General features: G+C 45.1%; 2 protein-coding genes across 5 annotated transcripts in view; one reads left to right on the forward strand and one right to left on the reverse strand.

The window, feature by feature from the left end:
- Positions 1 to 99: 99 nt before the first annotated feature.
- Positions 100 to 5342, forward strand: fut11 (fucosyltransferase 11 (alpha (1,3) fucosyltransferase)). 2 transcript variants are annotated; one of them, XM_029655424.2, is made up of 7 exons: positions 100 to 254; positions 594 to 947; positions 1241 to 1415; positions 1982 to 2187; positions 2343 to 2489; positions 4029 to 4504; positions 4682 to 5342. In XM_029655424.2, the coding sequence occupies exons 1-7, from the start codon at positions 246 to 248 to the stop codon at positions 4830 to 4832; spliced, it is 1518 nt and encodes a 505-aa protein (XP_029511284.2). In that variant the 5' UTR covers positions 100 to 245; the 3' UTR covers positions 4833 to 5342. The 2 variants fall into 2 exon arrangements, with proteins under 2 accessions (XP_029511284.2, XP_064874452.1); XM_065018380.1 differs by lacking the exon at positions 100 to 254 and having other exon boundaries at positions 273 to 947.
- The window catches only part of znf185 (zinc finger protein 185 with LIM domain), a 34491-nt gene continuing 19669 nt past the window's right edge, over positions 5251 to 20072 (reverse strand). For all 3 annotated transcript variants that reach the window (XM_065018379.1, XM_065018377.1, XM_065018378.1), the window contains 6 exons: positions 16837 to 16899; positions 15740 to 15763; positions 13116 to 13190; positions 11621 to 11749; positions 6606 to 6711; positions 5251 to 6412 (listed from right to left, as the gene is read on the reverse strand). In XM_065018379.1, the coding sequence (XP_064874451.1) occupies positions 6314 to 6412; positions 6606 to 6711; positions 11621 to 11749; positions 13116 to 13190; positions 15740 to 15763; positions 16837 to 16899 (496 nt within the window). In that variant the 3' untranslated portion in view covers positions 5251 to 6313. The remainder of the gene's footprint in view (positions 6413 to 6605; positions 6712 to 11620; positions 11750 to 13115; positions 13191 to 15739; positions 15764 to 16836; positions 16900 to 20072) is intronic.

The raw sequence follows: 20072 nt of genomic DNA on the forward strand, positions 1-20072 counted from the left end.
TTTTATCGCTGAAGAAAATAACGTGAAAGTGCACAGTCAATGTGTGATTCCACTCCAGAACTGTAGATGGTAGTAATGCGTTAAAAGTTGATTTGGCGTGGAGACGCATACTAGAGGAAGATCCCAGATTATTTCCCTTTATTCGCTGTTTCCTCCACCCAAGTACACATTTCCAGAAGAAATTCCTGAGTTCAGAGAGAGAGAAAAAGAGAGAAGAACGCGTCTACACTCATGTGTTTATTGTAATGATAACGGTAAGAATTACGTGCTGTTTATTATGACCCTTGTAATATGTCTGATTGTGTCCCACAAAGTGGTTGTTTCAGCCAGAGAGATCGCTTTGATCCGTACTTTGACGTAGCTGGCTGGCTAGCTACAGCAGATCAGTATATTTAGTGGCTGTATATAGTGAAATATCACTGTGTAGCTATCATGTAAGTGAACCCGGTATGGACAGACAAGAGCCATCTATTGCCAGAAGCATATATATTGGCCAATAACATCCATAGACTATGGCTCTATACTTGACTGGTGTGCAGTGTACAAGCAGACAGAATCAAAACAGGATGTCAGATCTATATAATGGTTCTCAGATGTCTGTGGAGGGGAGGCTGGGGGCCAGGCTGGTGCCCTGCTGTGTGTGGCTGTGTCTCCTGTCCACCCTGCCCTGTTCCTGGTCCCAGGACCCCCTTAACGTTGGGGGCCCCGTGGATTTTGGAGACTCCGTGGATACAGATCAGGGTGCCTTCCAACCGCAGAGTGCACTGTCTGACATGGAGTTCTCTTCCATTGCCTCCTACCGCGGCCCCGGCAACAATGACTCACGTGGCAACAAGGACCTGCCCATCCTGTTGTGGTGGAGTGCAGGACTCTTCCCTCATTTCCCCGGAGACACAGAACGTATCGACTGTCACACCTCCTCCTGTCTGGTCACACGCAATAGGAAGGTCTGTGGTTCTAGTATTATAGCTAGGTCTTCCAATGGTTTATACTGTTGTGTGTTGTCCTAGCCTGTTCCCAGATCTGTTTGTGCTGTTTTGCCAATTCCTATGGCTATGGCCATTGTCACACCAAACAGATCTGGGACCAGGCTAGTGTTTTCTTTGTGATCTTTTAATACATGTCGTTTATAATATGTTATTAATAATAGCCCCGTGTTTTTTTTCATGACCATGGATTTCAGTTTGTATTGACTACAATGTGGATATGTATAAACTAGCACCATCCTAAATCTCTATAGGTTCAACTGTACAGACGTACCTCCTCCATCATCTTCTATGGGACAGACTTCAGGGCCTACGAGGCTCCTCTTCCCAGACCCTCTCACCAGACCTGGGCCTTATTCCACGAGGAGTCCCCCATGAACAACTATGTCCTGTCCCACAGCCCAGGCATCAGGCTGTTTAACTACACAGGTACAGGATGACAGCATGTCAACTCTTATCTACATCCTGTCCCACAGCCCAGGCATCAGGCTGTTTAACTACACAGGTACAGGACGACAGCGTGTCAACTCTTGTGTAAATAAAGGGTACTTGGAGCCAACAGTCGCTCACATAAAAAAATGAAGGCTGCGTCCCAAGTAGCACCCGGTTCCCTATATAGTGCACTACTTTTATCCAGGGCCCATAGGGCTCTATGTAGGGAATAGCGTGTTATTTGGGATGCCGTCTCAAAGGACAGCACTCACTTGAATGAATATCATTTGCAATCAAAGCTTTGTTTTGAATTGTATTTTTCTCAAAGCAACATGTGTTAATAAACCATTTCCCTTCGTTCTACTTCGTTATACTGTATTATTGACTGTATGTTTGTTTTACTACATGTGTAACTCTGTCGTTGTATCTGTCGAACTGCTTTGCTTTATCTTGGCCAGGTCGCAATTGTAAATGAGAACTTGTTCTCAACTTGCCTACCTGGTTAAATAAAGGTGAAATTTAAAAAAAATTAAAAAGTTCCTTGTTGATGTTCAACTCCACAGCCACGTTCAGGAGAGGCTCAGACTACCCTCTGACCCTGCAGTGGCTGCCCTCCCTGGGATACCTGCTCCAGCCTGTAGCCGTGTCTCTGGAGCAGAAGAACCACTGGAGGAGAGAGGGTCTGGCCCCCATCATGTACATGCAGTCACACTGTGATGTCCCCTCTGACAGGGACAGATACGTGCAGAAACTCATGAAGTACATGGAGGTACAGTGATATGGAATGTGTTCCCTTCTAGACTAGATGTTTTGATATGAAGGAATGTCTGGTTTTTATTATCTAATGATTTGGCAGACTGGCAACCATTTGTATGAATTGAGCCCTTTAGTCTCGCTCTCTCTCTCTTGCCCCCCTCCTTCCAGGTGGACTCGTATGGGAAATGTCTGAACAGTAAGCCCCTCCCTCAGTACCTGGAGGACACAAGCACGGCCACAGGGGAGGACGCCGGCTTCATGAGCTTCACGGCACGCTACAAGTTCCACCTGGCCCTGGAGAATGGCCTGTGTCAGGTAAGAGAGAGAGGAGGGAGTGAGATTGGGAGAGAGAGAGAGGAGGGAGTGAGAGAGAGAGGAGGGAGTGAGAGAGAGAGTGAGAGAGGAGGGAGTGAGAGAGAGAGAGAGAGAGGAGCAATGGAGTGATAAAGACAATTTAGGTTTTCAGGCATTTTGAAACTTGCTTTTTTAGCTTGTCCTTCAATTTATGATTTTATTGTTTTAGACATCCTTTTCTGTTTTAATTTTTTTAATTAATCTCTCTTATACAATATGAACTGAATGGTGAATAATGTATTGTGTCATTTTGAAGATGTTTCCGAACACTTCTACGTGAATGTGGATACTACTATAATTATGGATAATCATGAATTAATCGTAAAAAAGTTTGAGGAAGAAAAAAAAAATGCTAAAGTGCTAAAATTGATAAAGGTGAGAGGTTAGCCTTTTTTTGGGAGGGGGAGGGGGGTGATCTTTGTTCCTCTGTAACTTTTTCCCCCTCATCGTTATGTCAAAAGGTGACATTCAGTAAAGTCGCCTCATATTAAAAACTAATTGAAAATGTGAACAAAAATATAAACTCACCATGTAAAGTGTTGGTCCCATGTTTCGTTAGCTGAAATAAAAGATCCCAGAAATGCTTCATAAGCACAAAAAGTTTGAGTGTTTCTCTCAAATTGTGTGCAGAAATTTGTTTTACATCCCTGTTAGGGATCATTTCTCTTTTGCCAAGCTCTACCTGACAGATGTGGCATATCAAGAAGCTGATTAAACAGCATGATCATTAAACAGGTGCACCTTGTAAAATGTGCAGCTTTGTCACACAACACAATGCCACAGATGGATGTCTCAAGTTGAGGGAGCGCGCAATTGGCATGCTGACTGCCGGAATGTCCACCAGAGCTGGTGCCAGAGAATTGAATGTTCATTTCTCTACCATGAGCCGCTTCCAACGTCGCTTTAGAGAATTTGGCAGTATGTCCAACCGGCCTCACAATCGCAGACCACATGAAACCACAACAGCCCAGGACCTCCACATCCGGCTTCTTCACCTGCGGGATCATCAGGGGGGAGCTGAGGAGTATTTCTGTCTGTAATAAAGACATTTTGTGGGTAAAAACGTATTCTGATTGGCTTGGCCTGGCTCCCCAGTGGGTAGGCAGCCCTCCTAGGCTTGGCCCCTGCCCAGTCATGTGAAATCCATAGATTAGGGCCTCATTTATTTATTTCAATTAACTGATTTCCTTATATGAACTGTAATGAAGTACATTTTGAAATTATTTTTTTTGTTCAGGATATAAAAAAATCTTTGTTTGTGGATGGATTTACTTCTACTGCATGAAAGACTATTGCACTACAATTTTGCCCATTGAAGATCCATGAATTATTAAAATGTTTACGTTCAAACTAAAAGGCGTAGTCACTTCCTGGTTACTTTCAGAGCGTATTGCCTTTTTATTTATATTTGTCTCTGTCATTTCATTGTTTTAACTGTAAAGCATGTTGTGATTTCAAATGCACTTTAAATAAAGTTGGATTTAATTTGATTTCCTCCAGGACTACATGACAGAGAAGCTATGGCGCCCTCTCCACCAGGGCTGTGTACCAGTCTACCGCGGCTCCTCATCAGTAGCTGACTGGATGCCCAACGACCTCTCTGTCATCCTTATTGATGACTTCCCATCACCTCAGGACCTAGCCAAGTTCCTCAAGGCGTTGGATGAGAACGATGAAGAGTACGCTAAGTATTTACAGTTTAAGAACCCGAGCCATGTTACCAACGTTGGCCTGATGGAGGCACTGGAGAGCAGGGAGTGGGGCGTGAACGACATGAGCAAACCCAATTACCTCAACGGCTTTGAGTGCTATGTCTGTGACCAGGAGAATACCAGACTGGCAGCTGAACAGGCCTATAGGAAAGCCCCAGAGAAGAGCCCGCCCCCCCAGCCTAAGATGGCCAATAATTCTCATATGGGATGTCCTCTACCCAGCCCGGGGTTCGGAGACCGTCAGGATCTACACATCAATGACAGGTAGACACCACCAGTCTCAGAAATAAAGGCTTTAACCTTATAGTACATTATGACAGTGTACTGTTTACATTGAGAGATATTCCTCCATTTCTTAAAATCCACACGAGTGTTTTTTTTCTCCTTCAAATAAACTGCTGTGCTTATTAGCCTTATTTATTTGTGTGTGGTTTTTTTCAGCTGGGTCCAGATGTGGCCGCAGGACTACTGGCAGAGCTTAGATCAGGCTGAAGGATTGGAGTCTCTCATCAGACATAACGAGTCAGACCCTGCACTGCTCTGGCATCACATCCAGGAGTTGGCTAGGAGGAGGGCCAGAGGACAGGCATAACTAGTCGAACCCTACACTGCTAAGGAACCACATACAGTAGGAGAGCCAGAGGTAACTGAGAAAGTTCCTTATTGCCAGTGTTTTTTTGGACAGAAAGAGGACAAGGAAAGAAAGCCATCTATTTGTCTAGAGACTTGCACCCCTTAACCAGTGGGGCGTGGCCAAAGTGGACCAGCGATAAGAACCAATGAACTGCTACTGAACTATCGGTAGTGTAGACTGTAAAGGATAGAGAAGATGTACAAAAATATATATATACAATACTGCTTTTTAATGTTGTCCACTTGAGGTGCCTGGTAGCCTCATCTGTGGCACAAAAGGGCCTAATGTGTGTCCAAGTTACAGTAGTGTTTTGTTATCTCAAACCTGTCACCAATACTTGTCTTTTCAACACTCAATAATGTACATTTTTTTATACTCTATATTTATCATGTTTATATAAATCAATTTTATTGTTTTTCTGAGTCAAAGCGTCAAAAACAATTTAAAAAATAAAAATTTGATCGAAAATCTGTAGTTATTTTCTTTGCATAGTCAAGACTGAAAGTAGAAAATTGTACCCAACTGCCAATCTACATATCCAGTTCCTAGTTAAATCTTGTCATTACGTTATAATATTTAGAGACTTCTACATACAGTATCTTCATATTTCACAATACATTCACCAAGTTACAACATTAAAGGCACAATGCAGCCATTTTTATCTCAATACCAAACCATTTCTGGGTAACAATTTTAAGTATCTTACTGTGATTGTTTTCAATCAAGATGGTCTAAAATAAAATAAAAATTGCTTCTTAGCAAAGAGCAATTTCTCAAGCAAGAATTTAGCTCGGACTGTCTGGGACTGGTCTGAGTCCTAACTGGGCGAGCCTAATGGGAGGGATATCTCACATGAAAACTAGCTGTTATTCGCAGAGAGGTTTGAAACTCTATTTGTTATTGGTCTATTAACGTATACAGCCTGTTGACGTCACCAGACAGTCCTAAACTCCATCCCACCAGAACAGGTCTTTTCAAACAGCCCTTACACTAAAAGGGAATTATCATAATTTTCACAATTTCACAGTATTTTTCCAACCTCATAGTGTGGAAATATAAAACACAGGAAATCATGTTTTTGACTGCACTGAGCCTTTAAGGAGAAAAAGGCAACAACAAAAAAAAGTGGACATTGAAACGGACGGAAGATTAAACTATATCAGTAATATGATCATATTATTATCTTTACCAACCCTAAACCATACGATAACTCCCATAGTATTTCAGTGTTAACCTCATTCAATTCAGTAGAACCCAAACAAAGGTCTGAAAACAAAATGTGACACACAGAAATTCCTGTCAAATTAAAGGTGCAGTGTTCCCTGTCTGTTAGCAGACGACAAGTCTTGATAGGAGAGAGCAGTTATATCAGCCATCCAGTCTTGTCACCTCTGTGGCCATGAAGGAAAAGAGACGAGGAGACGAGGGGAAGAAGCAATCTACAAGACGTTGGAGTAGCAGCTCTCACAGTGGACTGTCCCTTTGTGCAGGAACATGTTGTACAGAAAGTCCCCCATTGGCTTACTGCAAACACCACACTGCAACGACAACATAGCATATTGTTCATGTAGCACAGCCAAGACTATATTCTAGTCTGCGATGATGCTACCTGCTAGCAACACAGCTGCTAATACCACTGAAACAACCCTTTTTACAACTAGCGCAACCTTTACAGCTGATACAGGGTCAACGTGTATAACCTATAACATGTTTATAACCAGGTGTCATTACCTTGAAGCAGGCTGGGTGGCAGGAGATGTTGAGGTGCTCGATGGTGATCTTGGCATCGTTGCCCACCTGCTCTCCACAGTACGTACAGGCAGACGTCGTGGTAGTCCTTGTAGAGGGGGAGAGACGTGTTCAGCATGGGACACAGCTCTATTCGATCAAAGCCTTTACATACACGTTTCCAGCCAAGGAAAGACAAACTGGTATGTGTATCCATCAAGGTTATTATGGTTTTGTTATTTAATATTAGTTATTATGTCTATTCCTTTTTAGAGTTTTATTTGAAGTTTAGTTTCAGTTAGTATTTATTTAGTTTCAGTTTTTAAAAAAAAACATTTCTATTTTGTTTGTAAACTTAGTTTCAGTTTTAGAAAGTAGCCAATGGGTGGGAGGCTAAGAGCCATTTATATGTTGAAGGTCTATAGTTTTTTTTATGGGGGGCGGTGTCACTTCTTACCACTTGGGGGGCGGTGTCACTTCTTACCACTTGGGGGGCGGTGTCACTTCTTACCACTTGGGGGGCGGTGTCACTTCTTACCACTTGGGGGGCGGTGTCACTTCTTACCACTTGGGGGGCGGTGTCACTTCTTACCACTTGGGGGGCAGTAATACATAAGGGGATGGACCAGGACCATAGACGTGGATATACATAACATCTGGATCTGTGTCATGATGGTGATGATAGGGGGATGGACCAGGACCATAGACAGACATAACATCTGTGTCATGATGGTGATGATAGGGGGATGGACCAGGACCATAGACAGACATAACATCTGGATCTGTGTCATGATGGTGATGATAGGGGGATGGACCAGGACCATAGACAGACATAACATCTGGATCTGTGTCATGATGGTGATGATAAGGGGATGGACCAGGACCATAGATAGACATAACATCTGGATCTGTGTCATGATGGTGATGATAGGGGGATGGACCAGGACCATAGACAGACATAACATCTGGATCTGTGTCATGATGGTGATGATAAGGGGATGGACCAGGACCATAGACAGACATAACATCTGTGTCATGATGGTGATGATAAGGGGATGGACCAGGACCATAGTGTAGGATCTGTGTCATGATGATGTCTGAGGGGGCATCTCCATCTTTAAATAATCCATGTTCTTCTACACCAGGAACCGGGTTATCAGGCCATGCCAACCGGGTCATCAGGCCATGCCAACCGGGTCATCAGGTCATGCCAACCGGGTCATCAGGTCATACCAACCGGGTTATCAGGTCATGCCAACAGGGTCATCAGGTCATGCCAACCGGGTCATCAGGTCATGCCAACCGGGTCATCAGGTCATGCCAACCGGGTCATCAGGTCATGCCAACCGGGTCATCAGGTCATGCCAGAAGAGATCAGTCAAATAAATTGGAAGTCCCGTTGACTAAATCAAAATGGTGAAAGTTCTCAATGGTGCTGCCCATGTTAATACAGGCTTTTGGCCACTAGATTACATGCAAGTCCATAGCCTGGACATAGGTTTGGTTAGATTTAAATTATAAATCAATCCTAATGTGACTTGCATTTAAAGGGTAAGTGGCAAGACTGGTGCAAGAAATATGGTGGAAAGAAACTGTCTTGCCCATGTTTACACCAATCCAAAGCTTTTTAACTTTAGTAGCTGATGTAAGAAGAATCATGTACCTTCACCTTTATCTGACAGGAGAGGAAAAAACAACTAATAATACATAACTTCATTAAACAGGCAGGCAGGCAGGTGCCATGACTTCATCACTGACTAACCCCTTCAAAAGGTTTTAATAGAAACAGCTGAAACAATAGCACCAAAAACATTCTTCATAAATCTATAAGTTCGCAGTCTGTCCGTCAGTGTGTGTTTTTCTCTTCAAACAAACAAGATTTTGTGGTTAATACATCTTGGGATACAGGGGCAGAAACCAGATCCAGTGTTGGATAAACATCTGTCCTTTACCTGTCAGTACTGGGGAGGTGACTCTGTAAACATGCTGCTTTTACCAGGTACTTAATACACTGCCAGGTTGACCCTCCGGCTGGACAGGGGTTCAGTATGCATGCAAAGCGCTCCCGCAGTGACTTCGAGAGGACCTGTGCCAACTGCCTTGCAACAGTAGTGACTGCAGGTGTGCCTCAAAGTTGAGACGGCACGGCACCACATCAGACACATCAGGCTGCCACTTTGAAGTTGGTCGTGTGTGGATTGAGAACGGTTCCAGTAACTTCACAAGCTGTTGTAGCTTGGCCCAGTTGCGCTCCGTGTTCGCCCTCGGCTCCAGCAACTTCACAAGCTGTTGTTGCTTGGCCCAGTTACGCTCCGTGTTCGCCCTCGGCTCCAGCAACTTCACAAGCTGTTGTAGCTTGGCCCAGTTGCGCTCCGTGTTCGCCCTCGGCTCCAGCAACTTCACAAGCTGTTGTAGCTTGGCCCAGTTGCGCTCCGTGTTCGCCCTCGGCTCCAGCAACTTCACAAGCTGTTGTTGCTTGGCCCAGTTGCGCTCCGTGTTCGCCCTCGGCTCCAGCAACTTCACAAGCTGTTGTAGCTTGGCCCAGTTGCGCTCCGTGTTCGCCCTCGGCTCCAGCAACTTCACAAGCTGTTGTAGCTTGGCCCAGTTGCGCTCCGTGTTCGCCCTCGGCTCCAGCAACTTCACAAGCTGTTGTAGCTTGGCCCAGTTGCGCTCCGTGTTCGCCCTCGGCTCCAGCAACTTCACAAGCTGTTGTAGCTTGGCCCAGTTGCGCTCCGTGTTCGCCCTCGGCTCCAGCAACTCACAAGCTGTTGTAGCTTGGCCCAGTTGCGCTCCGTGTTCGCCCTCGGCTCCAGCAACTCACAAGCTGTTGTAGCTTGGCCCAGTTGCGCTCCGTGTTCGCCCTCGGCTCCAGCAACTTCACAAGCTGTTGTAGCTTGGCCCAGTTGCGCTCCGTGTTCGCCCTCGGCTCCAGCAACTTCACAAGCTGTTGTAGCTTGGCCCAGTTGCGCTCCGTGTTCGCCCCGGCTCCAGCAACTTCACAAGCTGTTGTAGCTTGGCCCAGTTACGCTCCGTGTTCGCCCTCGGCTCCAGCAACTTCACAAGCTGTTGTAGCTTGGCCCAGTTGCAGCTCCGTGTTGGCCCGCCCTCGGCTCCAGCAACTTCACAAGCTGTTGTAGCTTGGCCCAGTTGCGCTCCGTGTTCGCCCCGGCTCCAGCAACTTCACAAGCTGTTGTAGCTTGGCCCAGTTACGCTCCGTGTTCGCCCTCGGCTCCAGCAACTTCACAAGCTGTTGTAGCTTGGCCCAGTTGCGCTCCGTGTTCGCCCCGGCTCCAGCAACTTCACAAGCTGTTGTAGCTTGGCCCAGTTACGCTCCGTGTTCGCCCGGCTCCAGCAACTTCACAAGCTGTTGTAGCTTGGCCCAGTTACGCTCCGTGTTCGCCCGGCTCCAGCAACTTCACAAGCTGTTGTAGCTTGGCCCAGTTACGCTCCGTGTTCGCTCCAGCAACTTCACCTCGGCTCCAGCAACTTCACAAGCTGTTGTAGCTTGGCCCAGTTGCGCTCCGTGTTCGCCCTCGGCTCCAGCAACTTCACAAGCTGTTGTAGCTTGGCCCAGTTGCGCTCCGTGTTCGCCCTCGGCTCCAGCAACTCACAAGCTGTTGTAGCTTGGCCCAGTTGCGCTCCGTGTTCGCCCTCGGCTCCAGCAACTTCACAAGCTGTTGTAGCTTGGCCCAGTTGCGCTCCGTGTTCGCCCTCGGCTCCAGCAACTTCACAAGCTGTTGTAGCTTGGCCCAGTTGCGCTCCGTGTTCGCCCTCGGCTCCAGCAACTTCACAAGCTGTTGTAGCTTGGCCCAGTTGCGCTCCGTGTTCGCCCTCGGCTCCAGCAACTTCACAAGCTGTTGTAGCTTGGCCCAGTTACGCTCCGTGTTCGCCCCGGCTCCAGCAACTTCACAAGCTGTTGTAGCTTGGCCCAGTTACGCTCCGTGTTCGCCCTCGGCTCCAGCAACTTCACAAGCTGTTGTAGCTTGGCCCAGTTACGCTCCGTGTTCGCCCCCGGCTCCAGCAACTTCACAAGCTGTTGTAGCTTGGCCCAGTTACGCTCCGTGTTCGCCCCCGGCTCCAGCAACTTCACAAGCTGTTGTAGCTTGGCCCAGTTACGCTCCGTGTTCGCCCGGCTCCAGCAACTTCACAAGCTGTTGTAGCTTGGCCCTGTTGCGCTCCGTGTTCGCCCGGCTCCAGTAACTTCACAAGCTGTTGTAGCTTGGCCCAGTTACGCTCCGTGTTCGCCCTCGGCTCCAGTAACTTCACAAGCTGTTGTAGCTTGGCCCTGTTGCGCTCCGTGTTCGCCCGGCTCCAGTAACTTCACAAGCTGTTGTAGCTTGGCCCAGTTGCGCTCCGTGTTCGCCCTCGGCTCCAGCAACTTCACAAGCTGTTGTAGCTTGGCCCAGTTGCGCTCCGTGTTCGCCCTCGGCTCCAGTAACTTCACAAGCTGTTGTAGCTTGGCCCTGTTGCGCTCCGTGTTCGCCCGGCTCCAGTAACTTCACAAGCTGTTGTAGCTTGGCCCTGTTGCGCTCCGTGTTCGCCCTCGGCTCCAGCAACTTCACAAGCTGTTGTAGCTTGGCCCTGTTTTATATTTTTTATATATTTTATATTTTTGGCTAAAATTTAGATGGAAAAAACTTAAACTTAGACTTAATTTATGATGGTTTTTATTGAATTGTTTTGCAGTCAAAGATAATAGTTTCAGTTTTTCAAATGTGGCGTTTTTATTTTTATTTCAGTTTACTAAATCGTTTTTTCCAATTTTTGTTTTATTTTAGTTTCAGTTTTGATTTACTATAATAACCTTGGTGTCCGTACCACTTATTTGCCAATCTGAAGGAACTGGATAGGTGTAAGCAATAAAGTTTGATTTGAATATGGTGATGACTCCACTCCACCCATCTCGTCTTGTAGCTTCCTTCTGTCATGTTGATTACACCTATCTGTGTTCCTTCAGATTTGAACAACAAGGACCAAGGAGTTATTTTCAAAGTGTGGCGTGGTCAAAGTAGTGTTACCTGGTGTAAGAGGGGCTGCTGTAGGAATGGCTGGTAGAACTAGACGTTACATAGTCAGGAACGTTGTCTCTGGTGTTGTGCTTGGTTAGGTCTGTAGCGTTCACGTACTCCTTCAGGTACACAAAACCCCTGAGGGAGGAGAGAGAGAAGGACGGAGGAGGAGAGAGAAGGACGGAGGAGGAGAGAGAAGGACGGAGGAGGAGAGAGAAGGGGGACGAGGGAGGAGAGAGAAGGAGGGAGGAGAAAGAAGGGGGGGAGGAGGGAGAAGGGGAGGAGAGGAGGGGAGAGAAGGGGAGAAGAGGGGGGAGGAGAGAGGAGGGGGAAGAGAGAGAAGGAGAGAGGATGGGGGAGGAGAGAGATACTTATTGTAACCATCACATAGTAACCATCACGTTGATAGTAACCATCACATTGATAAAAACCATCACATAGAAACCGTCACATTGATAAAAACCATCACATAGAAACCATCACATTGATAAAAACCATCACATAGTAACCATCACGTTGATAGTAACCATCACATAGTAACCATCACATTGATAGTAACCATCACATAGTAACCATCACATTGATAGTAACCATCACGTTGATAGTAACCATCACATTGATAGTAACCATCACATAGTAACCATCACATTGATAATAACCATCACATAGTAACCATCACGTTGATAATAACCATCACATAGTAACCATCACATTGATAATAACATCACATAGTAACCATGACATAGTAACCATCACATTGATAATAACATCACATAGGAACCATCACGTTGATAGTAACCATCACATAGTAACCATCACATTGATAATAACATCACATAGTAACCATCACATTGATAATAACATCACATAGTAACCATCACGTTGATAGTAACCATCACATAGTAACCATCACATTGATAATAACATCACATAGGAACCATCACATTGATAGTAACCATCACATAGTAACCATCACATTGATAATAACATCACATAGTAACCATCACATTGATAATAACATCACATAGTAACCATCACATTGATAATAACATCACATAGTAACCATCACGTTGATAGTAACCATCACATAGTAACCATCACATTGATAATAACATCACATAGGAACCATCACATTGATAGTAACCATCACGTTGATAGTAACCATCACGTTGATAGTAACCATCACATAGTAACCATCACATTGATAATAACCATCACACAGTAACCATCACATTGATAATAACCATCACATAGTAACCATCATGTTGATAGTAACCATCACATAGTAACCATCACATTGATAATAACCATCACATAGTAACCATCACATAGTAACCATCACATAGTAACCATCACATAGTAACCATCACGTTGATAGTAACCATCACATAGTAACCATCACGTTGATAGTAACCATCACATAGTAACCATCATTACTAGAGTAACTGGTATAACCCACTGTACTTCTAAAGTTCCACCCCCATCCTTCTCATGATTCACTCACTTCTTGGACTCGGTGTCTGGTGACGTGGGTCTCTGGTTGGCAGAACTGTCCAAGGTCCTGGAGTAGGAGCTAGAACTAGAGGAAATAATACTGTATATCAGACAGTGTGTCATTATGGGTCGAATAGAACATAGCAGAGAAACAGAATGGGACAGGAAAACACAGGACAAACTATACTGGTTTGTCTATGAGTAGTACGAGAGAGGCTTGATACAGAGGACAGACTATACTGGTATGGACAGACTATACTGGTATGGACAGACTATACTGGTGTGGACAGACTATACTGGTGTGGACAGACTATACTGGTATGGACAGACTATACTGGTATATCTATGGGTAGTACGAGAGAGGCTTGATACAGAGGACAGACTATACTGGTATGGACAGACTATACTGGTATATCTATGGGTAGTACGAGAGAGGCTTGATACAGAGGACAGACTATACTGGTATGGACAGACTATACTGGTATGTACCAGAGAGGCTTGATACAGAGGACAGACTATACTGGTGTGGACAGACTATACTGGTGTGGACAGACTATACTGGTATATCTATGAGTAGTACGAGAGAGGCTTGATACAGAGGACAGACTATACTGGTATGGACAGACTATACTGGTGTGGACAGACTATACTGGTATGTCTATGGGTAGTACGAGAGAGGCTTGATACAGAGGACAGACTATACTGGTATGGACAGACTATACTGGTGTGGACAGACTATACTGGTATGTACCAGAGAGGCTTGATACAGAGGACAGACTATACTGGTATGGACAGACTATACTGGTATGGACAGACTATACTGGTGTGGACAGACTATACTGGTATATCTATGAGTAGTACGAGAGAGGCTTGATACAGAGGACAGACTATACTGGTATGGACAGACTATACTGGTGTGGACAGACTATACTGGTGTGGACAGACTATACTGGTATGTACCAGAGGCTTGATACAGAGGACAGACTATACTGGTGTGGACAGACTATACTGGTATGTACCAGAGGCTTGATACAGAGGACAGACTATACTGGTATGGACAGACTATACTGGTGTGGACAGACTATACTGGTATGTACCAGAGAGGCTTGATACAGAGGACAGACTATACTGGTATGGACAGACTATACTGGTGTGGACAGACTACTGGTATGTACCAGAGAGGCTTGATACAGAGGACAGACTATACTGGTATGGACAGACTATACTGGTATGGACAGACTATACTGGTGTGGACAGACTATACTGGTATATCTATGAGTAGTACGAGAGAGGCTTGATACAGAGGACAGACTATACTGGTATGGACAGACTATACTGGTATGTACCAGAGAGGCTTGATACAGAGGACAGACTATACTGGTATGGACAGACTATACTGGTATGGACAGACTATACTGGTGTGGACAGACTATACTGGTATATCTATGAGTAGTACGAGAGAGGCTTGATACAGAGGACAGACTATACTGGTATGGACAGACTATACTGGTATGTACCAGAGAGGCTTGATACAGAGGACAGACTATACTGGTGTGGACAGACTATACTGGCATGGACAGACTATACTGGTATGGACAGACTATACTGGTATGGACAGACTACACTGGTATGGACAGACTATACTGGCATCGACAGACTATACTGGTATGGACAGACTATACTGGTATGTACCAGAGGCTTGATACAGAGGACAGACTATACTGGTATGGACAGACTATACTGGTATGGACAGACTATACTGGTATGTACCAGAGGCTTGACACAGAGGACAGACTATACTGGTATGGACAGACTATACTGGTATGTACCAGAGACTTGATACAGAGGACAGACTATACTGGTATGGACAGACTATACTGGTATGTACCAGAGGCTTGACACAGAGCTCAACACAACAGTCAGGGAGGAAACCTTAGATCCAATACAGATGGATAATACAGCTGCTTTGGCCTAAATCTCTTACTGGGTCTCCCTCTTACCACCACTACTATATTATACATTCCCAGGTACTGAAAAGGTACGACTAGTGGATAACCTGTATGTGCTATGACCTTCACAGTGTCTCCTGGATAACCCGTATGTGCTATGACCTTCACAGTGTCTCCTGGATAACCAGTATGTGCTATTACCTTCACAGTGTCTCCTGGATAACCCGTATGTGCTATGACCTTCACAGTGTCTCCTGGATAACCTGTATGTGCTATGACCTTCACAGTGTCTCCTGGATAACCTGTATGTGCTATGACCTTCACAGTGTCTCCTGGATAACCAGTATGTGCTATGACCTTCACAGTTTCTCCTGGATAACCTGGATGTGCTATGACCCTCACAGTGTCTCCTACACATATCTTTAGTGTCCCAAAATATCACATGTATTTGGTTTCCTATCTTACTACCAATAGATTCCTTACTATCATAGAAGCCCTAGTTTAGGTATCTCCAACTATAACATTCATTAGGTTCCCGTTCCACGTGTCCCTTCCTTAAGCACAGCAACAAAGAGCGTGTTGTGAAGATTTGAGATTACAGCAGACAATGGAAAGGAATGCTACGACAGACATGAGGAAACATGAAGAGATATTAACATGTTGCTGTGTAAGACGTGACACTCACCGGTCCATTGAAGGCTCTGGGTCTCTGTGATGAAGAAGAGACAGTAATATCGTCAGAACACCCACTTCTAGAGAATGGCTTCCAATAGCCACACTGGGCACAGCCGTCAATTCAACGTCTATTCCACGTTGGTTCAATGTAATTTCATTGAAATGACGTGGAAACAATGTTGCTTCAACCAGTGTGAGCCCAGTGGGTTCCAAGTCTCTAACTTGTTCCTCCTCAACTCTGATGCTAGGCTGTATGTTTCCCTGTGAAGAGTGTGTCTCCGTCTGCCAATAGTCAACCAGCTAACATTTCAGATTTTTAAGAAACACACCTAGCTCTGCGTTCTCCTCCAAGTCTATTTAACTTTACTTTAGTCACTTCTCATCTGTAGTAAGCTATGTGTGTCTCCTTCTGCCAGTCGTTCCCCCTTCCAGAGGATAGGTAGAGGAATGGCAGGGATTATGTTTCTCTGGTTGCTTTACTGGCTAAGACAGGTGTGGTCTGACACTTCTGTAGTGTTACCTTACCGACCTCTCCTCCCCTTCTAGTCAAACTGCAGTTAACCATTACCTCTCTCTCTCTCTCTCTCCCTCTCTTTCTTTCTATTTTTCTTTCGCTCTTTCTTTGGTCTCGCTCTCATTCTTTCTCTCTCTGGTATTTTCTCCCTGTCTCTCCTTCCTCTCTCTCTCTCTGGTATTTTCTCCCTGTCTCTCCTTCCTCTCTCTCTCTCTGGTATTTTCTCCCTGTCTCTCCTTCCTTCCTCTCTCTCTCTCTGGTATTTTCTCCCTGTCTCTCCTTCCTCTCTCTCTCTCTCTCTGGTATTTTCTCCCTCTCTCTCCTTCCTCTCTCTCTCTCTCTCTCTGGTATTTTCTCCCTGTCTCTCCCTCTCTCTCTGGTATTTTCTCCCTCTCTCTCCTTCCTCTCTCTCTCTCTCTGGTATTTTCTCCCTGTCTCTCCTTCCTCTCTCTCTCTCTCTCTCTGGTATTGTCTCCCTGTCTCTCCTTCCTCTCTCTAACATGCTTCTAGCATTATGCTGATAATGTTAGTCAATGATTAAAGGCATTGTGTTGTAAAATAAAGACTAATACGTCCTATAGCGGTGGTCATACCTCTTCTCTTTACAGACAGTTGGTGCACTCCATCTATCCCATGGTGATTCACTGTCAGATGACCTACAACACAAACACCATGAAGACATCATACATACCGCTCCCATAGGAAGACATGGTAACGTCATGTACACAGTGATGGGTGTAAAGAGATCAGTTTACTAAAGATGTTAGGGAAAGGGCTAACGGGTATGTATCTGACCTATATACAGCAGCACCAATTCAGTGTTCTGGTTCACTGGGCTGAGGGTGTTACCTGGAGGTTATAAACAGGGGCTGAGAGGGGCTGAGGGTGTTACCTGGAGGTTATAAACAGAGGCTGAGGGTGTTACTAATGGAGGTTATAAACAGAGGCTGAGGGTGTTACCTGGAGGTTATAAACAGAGGCTGAGGGTGTTACTAATGGAGGTTATAAACAGAGGCTGAGGGTGTTTATAATGGAGGTTATAAACAGGGGCTGAGGGTGTTACTACTAGAGGTATAAACAGAGGCTGATGGTGTTACTAATGGAGGTTATAAACAGAGGCTGAGGGTGTTACTACTAGAGGTTATAAACAGAGGCTGAGGGTGTTACTACTAGAGGTTATAAACAGAGGCTGAGGGTGTCACCTGGAGGTTATAAACAGAGGCTGATGGTGTTACTAATGGAGGTTATAAACAGAGGCTGAGGGTGTCACCTGGAGGTTATAAACAGAGGCTGAGGGTGTCACCTGGAGGTTATAAACAGAGGCTGAGGGTGTTACTAATGGAGGTTATAAACAGAGGCTGGGGGTGTTACCTGGAGGTTATAAACAGAGGCTGAGGGTGTCACCTGGAGGTTATAAACAGAGGCTGAGGGTGTTACTAATGGAGGTTATAAACAGAGGCTGGGGGTGTTACCTGGAGGTTATAAACAGAGGCTGGGGGTGTTACTACTAGAGGTTATAAACACAGGCTGAGGGTGTTACTAATGGAGGTTATAAACAGAGGCTGAGGGTGTTACTAATGGAGGTTATAAACAGAGACTGAGGGTGTTACTACTAGAGGTTATAAACACAGGCTGAGGGTGTTACTAATGGAGGTTATAAACAGAGGCTGAGGATGTTACTAATGGAGGTTATAAACAGAGGCTGAGGGTGTTACTAATGGAGGTTATAAACAGAGGCTGGGGGTGTTACTACTAGAGGTTATAAACACAGGCTGAGGGTGTTACTAATGGAGGTTATAAACAGAGGCTGAGGGTGTTACTAATGGAGGTTATAAACAGAGGCTGAGGGTGTTACTACTAGAGGTTATAAACACAGGCTGAGGGTGTTACTAATGGAGGTTATAAACAGAGGCTGGGGTGTTACCTGGAGGTTATAAACAGAGGCTGAGGGTGTTACTACTAGAGATTATAAACAGAGGCTGGGGGTGTTACCTGGAGGTTATAAACAGAGGCTGGGGGTGTTACTAATGGAGGTTATAAACTGAGGGTGTTACCTGGAGGTTATAAACAGAGGCTGATGGTGTTACTAATGGAGGTTATAAACAGAGGCTGAGGGTGTTACTACTAGAGCTTATAAACAGAGGCTGAGGGTGTTACTAATGGAGGTTATAAACAGAGGCTGATGGTGTTACTAATGGAGGTTATAAACAGAGGCTGAGGGTGTTACTAATGGAGGTTATAAACAGAGGCTGGGGGTGTTACTACTAGAGATTATAAACAGAGGCTGGGGGTGTTACTACTAGAGGTTATAAACAGAGGCTGGGGGTGTTACCTGGAGGTTATGTTATAAACAGAGGCTGAGGGTGTTACTAATGGAGGTTATAAACAGAGGCTGAGGGTGTTACTACTAGAGGTTATAAACAGAGGCTGGGGGTGTTACTACTAGAGGTTATAAACAGAGGCTGGGGGTGTTTCTACTAGAGATTATAAACAGAGGCTGAGGGTGTTTCTACTAGAGGTATAAACAGAGGCTGATGGTGTTACTAATGGAGGTTATAAACAGAGGCTGAGGGTGTCACCTGGAGGTTATAAACAGAGGCTGAGGGTGTTACTACTAGAGGTTATAAACAGAGGCTGAGGGTGTCACCTGGAGGTTATAAACAGAGGCTGATGGTGTTACTAATGGAGGTTATAAACAGAGGCTGAGGGTGTCACCTGGAGGTTATAAACAGAGGCTGAGGGTGTTACTAATGGAGGTTATAAACAGAGGCTGGGGGTGTTACCTGGAGGTTATAAACAGAGGCTGGGGGTGTTACTACTAGAGGTTATAAACAGAGGCTGGGGGTGTTACTAATGGAGGTTATAAACAGAGGCTGGGGGTGTTACTAATGGAGGTTATAAACAGAGGCTGATGGTGTTACTACTAGAGGTTATAAACACAGGCTGAGGGTGTTACTAATGGAGGTTATAAACAGAGACTGAGGGTGTTACTAATGGAGGTTATAAACAGAGGCTGAGGGTGTTACTAATGGAGGTTATAAACAGAGGCTGAGGGTGTTACTACTAGAGGTTATAAACACAGGCTGAGGGTGTTACTAATGGAGGTTATAAACAGAGGCTGAGGGTGTTACTAATGGAGGTTATAAACAGAGGCTGAGGGTGTTACTACTAGAGGTTATAAACACAGGCTGAGGGTGTTACTAATGGAGGTTATAAACAGAGGCTGATGGTGTTACTAATGGAGGTTATAAACAGAGGCTGGGGTGTTACCTGGAGGTTATAAACAGAGGCTGAGGGTGTTACTACTAGAGATTATAAACAGAGGCTGGGGGTGTTACCTGGAGGTTATAAACAGAGGCTGGGGGTGTTACTAATGGAGGTTATAAACTGAGGGTGTTACCTGGAGGTTATAAACAGAGGCTGAGGGTGTTACTAATGGAGGTTATAAACAGAGGCTGAGGGTGTTACTAATGGAGGTTATAAACAGAGGCTGAGGGTGTTACTACTAGAGGTTATAAACAGAGAATGGGGGTGTTACTAATGGAGGTTATAAACAGAGGCTGATGGTGTTACTAATGGAGGTTATAAACAGGGGCTGATGGTGTTACTAATGGAGGTTATAAACAGAGGCTGAGGGTGTTACTAATGGAGGTTAAACAGAGGCTGGGGGTGTTACTAATGGAGGTTATAAACAGAGGCTGGGGTGTTAATAATGGAGGTTATAAACTGAGGGTGTTACCTGGAGGTTATAAACAGAGGCTGATGGTGTTACTAATGGAGGTTATAAACAGAGGCTGAGGGTGTTACTAATGGAGGTTATAAACAGAGG

This window comes from Oncorhynchus nerka, linkage group LG5, assembly GCF_034236695.1.
Source record: "Oncorhynchus nerka isolate Pitt River linkage group LG5, Oner_Uvic_2.0, whole genome shotgun sequence".
Classification (NCBI taxonomy): domain Eukaryota; kingdom Metazoa; phylum Chordata; class Actinopteri; order Salmoniformes; family Salmonidae; genus Oncorhynchus; species Oncorhynchus nerka.

Excerpts from the sequence above, each read along its gene's own strand:
- fut11 (XM_065018380.1), top strand. The coding sequence starts at position 513 with ATGGCTCTATACTTGACTGGTGTGCAGTGTACAAGCAGACAGAATCAA. Across the intron at positions 2,490-4,028 it reads TGGAGAATGGCCTGTGTCAG|GACTACATGACAGAGAAGCT; the intron begins GTAAGAGAGAGA and ends GATTTCCTCCAG. Across the intron at positions 4,505-4,681 it reads GATCTACACATCAATGACAG|CTGGGTCCAGATGTGGCCGC; the intron begins GTAGACACCACC and ends GGTTTTTTTCAG.